Source organism: Chroicocephalus ridibundus, chromosome 4 (genome assembly GCF_963924245.1).
Source record: "Chroicocephalus ridibundus chromosome 4, bChrRid1.1, whole genome shotgun sequence".
In the NCBI taxonomy this organism is placed as follows: Eukaryota; Metazoa; Chordata; class Aves; order Charadriiformes; family Laridae; genus Chroicocephalus; species Chroicocephalus ridibundus.
The window spans coordinates 90,329,716-90,336,929 of record NC_086287.1 but is presented as its reverse complement, the minus strand read 5'-3'; the positions used below and the strand labels follow the sequence as shown (position 1 = coordinate 90,336,929).

The window sequence follows — 7,214 nt, the reverse complement described above, 5'->3', positions numbered from 1 at the left end:
AGCATTTTAAGGGATGCTTGAAGGCTGCCTCAAACCCGCTTTTCTGCCCATACAGACAAGGAGATCAGCTATGAGTGAAGGATGCTCTGCAAACCAGACACTCCATGTCCACCCAGATGCAGCAGCTCTGCATAGCCAGGTTGTACAGCACAAGCTCAACACTTGAGATTGCTATTTAAGAGTCACAGACGGTCACCAGTGAGAAATCATTGCTGAAAAAATTCTTTAATGCTCTCAGAATTCTTTTTAGAATCTGCTTAGTTTTAATTCTTGCCAGCCATCAATCAAACTAAAAAACACAGCATACTAAGTCTGTCAATGTTCTGCACAACAGAAACCTGCATGTTTTAAGTAGTTTTGTCACTGAATCCATGGTTTTGATTTCTTTCTAACGTTCCCCAAATGACTTGCTCACGAAACCCAAAACAGCCATGACAAAAGGGCTCCTGAGCCACCAGGCCCCTCTCTCAAATGTCCTAGATCTCTGCAGAGCCTCACGCCCCAGGGCTGGCACTTGCAGGGACACACTGAGGGACGAGTACAGGCATCGGGATGTGACACAGCTGGGAAGGGCTCAGAGTTCAACGACAAGAGGAGATTCCCCGTTTTAAAGCACCTCAGGCTGAGAGCCAAGCTCTGGTTGAGTGTCGCTGGGGAAAAGCAGCATCTGCCAGCCACACACAAATTGACGCAACTTGTCAAACTCCACCAAACCGACGTTCAACGGGGCAAAAACTCCAAGTTTACCGAGCGGCCTCCCGCCTGGACCGCCCTGACCGCCCTCCCCGCGCTTCCCGCCCAAACCGCCCCGCCGCCATCTTGTGCTTCGGCACCCGCCCCCGCCGAACTCCATTTCCCGTGCAGCCCAGCGGCGGCGGCGCGGCGCTCCGGGAAGGCGGCGGCCGGCAGAGCAGGTACCGGGGGGGAACCGCCGGGCTTCGGGCGGGCAGCTCCCCGGGAGCCCTTGCCGCCGCGGGGCTCCTCAGCGCTCCCCGCGGGTCGGCTGTGAGGGGGCCGCGGCGGCCGTGCTGAGGGGCCGGTGCCGCCCTGCTGCTCCGTCTCCAGTCGGTGCGCACGGAGTAGCCGCAGAACAAGGCCCGGGGAGGGACGTTGGAGACTTAACTAACTCTTCGTAACGGCAGCTATAGATTTGCTTTCTTCACAACACCGATCTTTTCTCCGACTGTAACCTCTCTTCCGAGGAAAACAGGGCAGAATGTGGTTCTGCCTCGCCTAGCAGATGGTGAAATGAAGGGATTCAATTAAAACATGAAATAGATCTGTGAATAACTGAATGTGTAGTGGTATTAAAACTCAGATTGGTTTTAATGTACATTTTTACAATGTGTTTTATAGGTCAGTTTCCTCAAATAGTGCCAAAGGAAAGAGGATGGAACCAGAAAATACTGCCAGGGAAACAGTCCTCGTTACTGGAGGAGGTGGTTACTTTGGCTTCCGGTTAGTGCATCAAATACTTACTACATACAAGAATAAATTTAATAGATTATGGCTGGTGAGGCAATAAAATCTGTCCGTAAAAACAGAACAAACAAAAAACAAAACAAAACAAAAAAACCCACAAAACTGTGGGCCTGAGATGCCTGATCCAGTTCACCCTGTCTGATTCATCATGACCTCAGTTCTAAACAAACATACTATTCTGTTTCAACATGTTTTAGGTAAATATATTATTCTATTTCCAAATGTCAAGCATCAACTGACCTGCAGACATTTACCTGTCTGGTCACCTCTGTAATGGGGATTTAGATCATCATCTTTCAGCCTGCTCAGAAGAGCAAGCCTACACTTGCGTGCAGTTCTTTCGACAGTCGTCCACGGCCTGCAAATAGTTACACACGTGCTTAGCTATATAAATTAAATACTCCAGCTGCTCTCTACTCTCAAGAATATATTTATTTTTATGGATAGTGATGTTTTAGGATTGGAGTTGTTAATAAGGTACCTATTTCAGTGAAATCCATTTCCCCTTACTGTAGATGGCTTTGCAGGCCATGTAAAGAAAAAAAACAAACAAACAACATTTTGAGCCCTAGACTATCCTCTAGAATACCTTCAGAGTTACAACTGCTTACTTAGGTGAGAGAGAGATTACAGTCATGACCAAAAGGTAAATTTCAAGGAGGGAAGCGGGGGGAGGAATCTTACAAGATACCCATCTGACTTCTGCTTGGCTTTTTCCTCCACTGTCTCACCCTATAAGCACTGTAGAAATACAACAGTTGTAGGAAGGGGGGAAAGGAATAGCACATTTATACTTTATGTCAATACCTGTGTTTAGACCTGCGAGTTGGAGGAAAATATAGACATGTGGCAAAGTATTCATACCAGCTTAGGAGCATCCCGCCCAGTCCTCTTCTCCGTAAATTTCAAACACAACAGCAAAGACCAACCTATTGTTCTGACAGAACTGGGGTGGCACAAAAGCAGCAAGATAGAACCAATGATTTTTTTAAAAATATTTGGCTACGGGGTTACATCTGAGAGCTTTGCTATTGCTCATTTGTTGGGAACAGAAGCAGAGTAATAGCTGGGTTCGTCCAAAAGGCTGCTGAAAGCACTTTGGTTATTTCTGGTTTTAGTTTTCCCTTACAGCAGTTCCACCTGTTTTTTCCCATTATTTTTTTTCTCCAAAGTATAGATGAAACATGATAAATTAGGTCAGTACCTAAAGTATCACAGTTGAATCTTCCCATCAGAAAAAAAAAGGGAAAAAAATCAGTATTAAAATAGTTAACCTCCTCCAGGTTAAATGTTTCATGCATTGTTATGCTATGTATAGTAACATATGGTTTCTATCATGGTTTAGTTTAGGTTGTGCCATATACCAGAAGGGAGTTGATGTGATTCTCTTTGATGTCGTGAAGCCACTTCAAACTGTGCCAGAGGGAATAAAGTTCATGCAAGGGAATGTCTGTTGCCTGTCTGAAGTGGAAGAGGCTCTTAGAGATGTAATCTGCGTATTCCATATTGCTTCCTATGGAATGTCTGGCAGGGAGCAGCTGAACCGAAAACTTATAGAAGATGTTAATGTGAAAGGAACAGAAAATGTCATCCAAGCCTGCAAGAGCATGGGAGTGTCAAGTCTGGTTTATACAAGTACATACAACGTGATATTTGGAGGCCAGATTATAGAAAATGGGGACGAGTCTCTGCCTTATCTACCTCTCCACCTTCATCCAGATCACTACTCCCGGACCAAATCCTTAGCTGAAATGAAGGTGCTGGAGGCAAATGGTGCTGAGCTTGGAAATGAGAAAGGTGTATTAAGGACTTGTGCTCTCCGACCAGCAGGCATCTATGGGCCTGGAGAACAAAGGCATCTTCCAAGAATAGTTAGTTACATTGAAAGGGGCCTGTTTAAATTTGTATATGGAGATCCTCTTAGTTTAGTAGAATTTGTACATGTAGACAATCTAGTTCAGGCTCATATCCTTGCCTCCGAGGCCCTCAAAGCCAACAAAAAGCACATAGCTGCAGGCCAAGCCTATTTTATTTCAGACGGCAGGCCTGTAAATAACTTTGAATTTTTCCGACCGTTAGTGGAAGGTTTGGGTTACAAGTTCCCAACCTGTCGTCTTCCTCTCTCCCTTGTCTATTTTTTTGCATTCCTTACTGAAATAGTTCATTTTCTTGTAGGTCATGTTTATAATTTTCAGCCTCTCCTCACTCGCACAGAGGTTTACAAAACTGGTGTCACGCATTATTTTAGCATGGAGAAGGCCAGAAAGGAGCTGGGGTATGAGCCTCAGCAATACAGCCTGAACGAAGTGGTTGAGTGGTTTAGATCTCAGGGATGTGGACCAAAGCCGAGAAAGTATACCATTGTGCATCTTGTGAGGGATGGAGGATTGCTCTTGCTGCTGATTGCTGTGATGGTCTCGTGGTTTCCATCTGCGGTTACATTTTCACTCTGAAAGATGAAACACTGAGAATGGAGGACAGAATTTAGTTGTGCTCTCTGAGCACTCTTGCTTCTCACAGACAGGTAACATTAAAAAAAAAAAACACCACACCAAGGAAATCCACATTTATGTCATTCAGGTAAGTACCTTCAACAGTTTTATCCCCAGGAAATGGAAACGCTGAGTAAAAAGGTGTAGTTTTTATACATATTTCCTCCTCAGAGTAAAATTGATCAGATCACTAACAAGATGAAGCTTAGTATTACTGCAAACAGCATTTTATTTTTGGGTACAACACCACGCTACAGTGAATGGAACAGATGTCCTTAGATTGACCCTTCTTCTCCCTGATGGGATTATACTCTTCATTCCTAAAAACTTCGTGCTACATGGTTCAGAGGAGAAGCGTCTGATTCTTTGATCACATTCCAAAACCAAATTCTGCTTTCCAGCTTGGATGTATATATGCCTAACCAAGATTAACTGATAAACTGATAGACAATGAATAAATGCCTTTTTTTTTTTCTAAATGAATACATTCTGGCGTGCTTTTCTGTGTTAACTGTGATATCTAGTGACATTTCTGGAAAATGCACAATGGTTAATCTAAGTTATAGCAAAGTGCTTGAAACAGCAGATCTGTAGATTTTTCTAATGGTAAAATATGCCTGTTTAAAATGAATGAGCCAGTTAAAGTGCATTCATAAATAAAACCTATGATTTTCCCAGCATTATTGAATGGTTAAACAAATAATCCATCAAAGACATTTGGTAAGTGATTACATTCACATTTCACCGTTTATAAAACATTTTTAACCTTTCGTAACACCCAACCACCATTTGAATAGAACTTCACCTTTGTAGTGGGATGATAAACACTTGATACAATGAAACTCATAATTTTGTGGAGTTTTAAGAATAGAAAATAAGACCTTGCTAAGTACAGGTTACTACTGTCTCTAGCAACAACTGTCCCTCGTCTCTGTCAGTTTGATACAGCAAGAGATACTGAGAAACTTCACATCAAAATGTTAAAGCACAAAGTTGTTTTCCCTTAACCCATCAGCAGTACAGTTTCAGTCCTTCTTGATAAAAGGACAGTCCTTCAAGAAGTTCACACTTCTCTTTAAACTTTAGTCTTTCCATTTTAACAGCTGAAACTACACTGATCTTAAATTAATTTTGTGTAAGTTCCAGTTACTTCAGTTCTGTTAAACTCTACTGCAATTTAAACGGGGATGTGAAGAAGAGACAGAGGGTAGTTCTACTCAGAAAACAAGAATGCCCAAATAGAGAAACCAAGCTAAAAGTCTACTGCCACCTGTGTTTAAAAGATGGAGATTTTTCTAGTTAATGCTGATTGAAGACAGCATTATTTTTAGAACGTTGAGTTCTTTTCCTGAAAAGTTTACCTTTAAAAAAAAAAAAAAAAAAAATCACTTGATAACTAGATGTTTTGTTTTCCTTGAAATCTGACTTTTCTCCTCCTTCATTCCCCTACCAGTGTGTACACCGTGAAAGAAACTGTATTTAATACGTAGCTTGAGGGACAGCTCAAGAGAGAACTCAATTTTTTAATTTTTTTTTTCCTATCATAGCAAATAAATTGCGGGGGCCTAGGGCAGCAGTGTTTGTGTAGCAGGAGCATTGCAGTCCTTTATAAAGAGCTTATGTGATCCAACAGAGTGCTGATGGCAGAGGGGCCGCTTTCCAGAAGTCATTAATATGCATCGTCATAGTCTGCAGAAAGAAAAAACTTTCTTTTTGATAAAACAGAAAAAAAGACAGCCGTGACCTCATGAAAGCACTGGGCCACTGTTCTCTTTCCAGTGGGCCCTGTTTCTCAAGTGAAAACCACTTGGTAATTTTCCCCTTTAAGTTCTCTGGTTTTGACACAATGTTATCAGAAATAGATTAAGAAATTTTAATGCCAGCAGAAGCAACAGACAAAACCAAAAATGTACAAGAAATTGCACAAGCCTGTTGCACAGAACCATAGCATCGCTATTTCATGCAGTCTTGTAAAAAGATCTTTTTAAGATATGGAACATGACTCCTGTGCCCCAGAGGAATTTCTTCTGCTGTTTGTCCTCTTTTTATTCGCAAAACTCAGCTACTGCCATCATCATTATCTCAGTGGTGGAGTTGGTGGAAAAAAGAGAAAAAAAAAAATAAAATCTATGAAAGGGACCAAACCCAGGAAACCTGAGCCCACACTGTTAATGCTGGCTGGGGTTAAAGCCCTGGAATAGCTTTTTGGGTACAACAGAAGAGGAAGCTCCTGAGGATACAAAAAAACCCCACAGATACCAAAGCTCCTGTAGAAGCTGAGCTCAACACATGAACCTTTTCATTTGTCTGGAGTCAAGGACAGAACTTGTCACTGATAAAAGAACAGGAGGCACTATTTTGTCCTAACGGCCCCGTGACTTGTGGTGGAGCACAGGGTGCTAAATCAGGTACTTGTCAGGAGAAACAGGTGGCGGCTTGGCAATGGCCACCCCAGGCCACACCAGCAGCATGTCGGTACCTTCGTTAACTCCATTAATGTCACTCAGCTCCATCTAGTTAAAAAAGCAAAGTACTGACTACGGAAGAGGTGAAGGATACGTCTCCTCTTTCCAAAATGAAAACAGGAAATCTGTGGCTTAAGGAGATGCTTTAAAATTGCTTGAAAATCACATATGTATAAACTAGTCACAGCTGCTCTATTTTAAGTATTTTACAATGAGAATCCTCTCTCCTTCTTCCTGGTTTGGTTTTTTTTTTACTTTTTATTACTACTCTTGCATGAATAGCTGAGTAATTAAGGTAATTAATTCAAGTGTTGTGTCTGTTTCCAAATTTTAATCTATTACCTGGTTTTCCTAAAAGTGAATTACCAGAAATGCATCTAAAACCTGAAAAAGCGGAACTGAAAATATAGCACAGCTTCAATTTTTCCTAGTCCTCAAAAATCATTTAACACTTGACAGCTGCCTCGCTATAAAGAATGATGCTGATGTTTTAAGTGAATAGTTCAAGAATCTTTGGTCAGCGGCTTAAGTTCGCATAGATAGCATGTCAAGGTAAAACTCTGCCAGACGTACACAAACAACTTACACTTCTAATACATAAATACATTTCTTTTAGAAGTTTAAATATCAATCATCCTCAAAGTAGACCAGATTTTTATAGTGTCTTCTCCTAAGTGACCCAAAATTCTTTCATTACTATTTATTACTAATTTCCACATATTTTCAACAATATAGTGGTATATTTAATAACTTGTGATGTGATCTTCACAGACAA

At 41.5% G+C, this 7,214-nt stretch overlaps 2 protein-coding genes across 2 annotated transcripts in view; one reads left to right on the top strand and one right to left on the bottom strand.

Annotated features, from left to right (window-relative positions):
* The first annotated feature begins 565 nt into the window (after nucleotides 1-565).
* Nucleotides 566-6,442, top strand: SDR42E1 (short chain dehydrogenase/reductase family 42E, member 1). Its single transcript, XM_063334700.1, has 3 exons — nucleotides 566-914; nucleotides 1,357-1,458; nucleotides 2,828-6,442. Exons 2-3 carry the CDS (start codon nucleotides 1,391-1,393, stop codon nucleotides 3,933-3,935), a joined length of 1,176 nt encoding a protein of 391 aa, XP_063190770.1. The 5' UTR covers nucleotides 566-914; nucleotides 1,357-1,390; the 3' UTR covers nucleotides 3,936-6,442.
* PLCG2 (phospholipase C gamma 2) overlaps nucleotides 3,812-7,214 on the bottom strand; it is a 69,455-nt gene continuing 66,052 nt past the window's right edge. The window contains exon 34 of the mRNA XM_063334699.1: nucleotides 3,812-3,946. The gene's annotated coding sequence lies outside the window, so the exon portion shown is untranslated. The remainder of the gene's footprint in view (nucleotides 3,947-7,214) is intronic.

Excerpts from the sequence above, each read along its gene's own strand:
- SDR42E1 (XM_063334700.1), top strand. The coding sequence starts at position 1,391 with ATGGAACCAGAAAATACTGCCAGGGAAACAGTCCTCGTTACTGGAGGA. Across the intron at positions 1,459-2,827 it reads GGTGGTTACTTTGGCTTCCG|TTTAGGTTGTGCCATATACC; the intron begins GTTAGTGCATCA and ends ATCATGGTTTAG.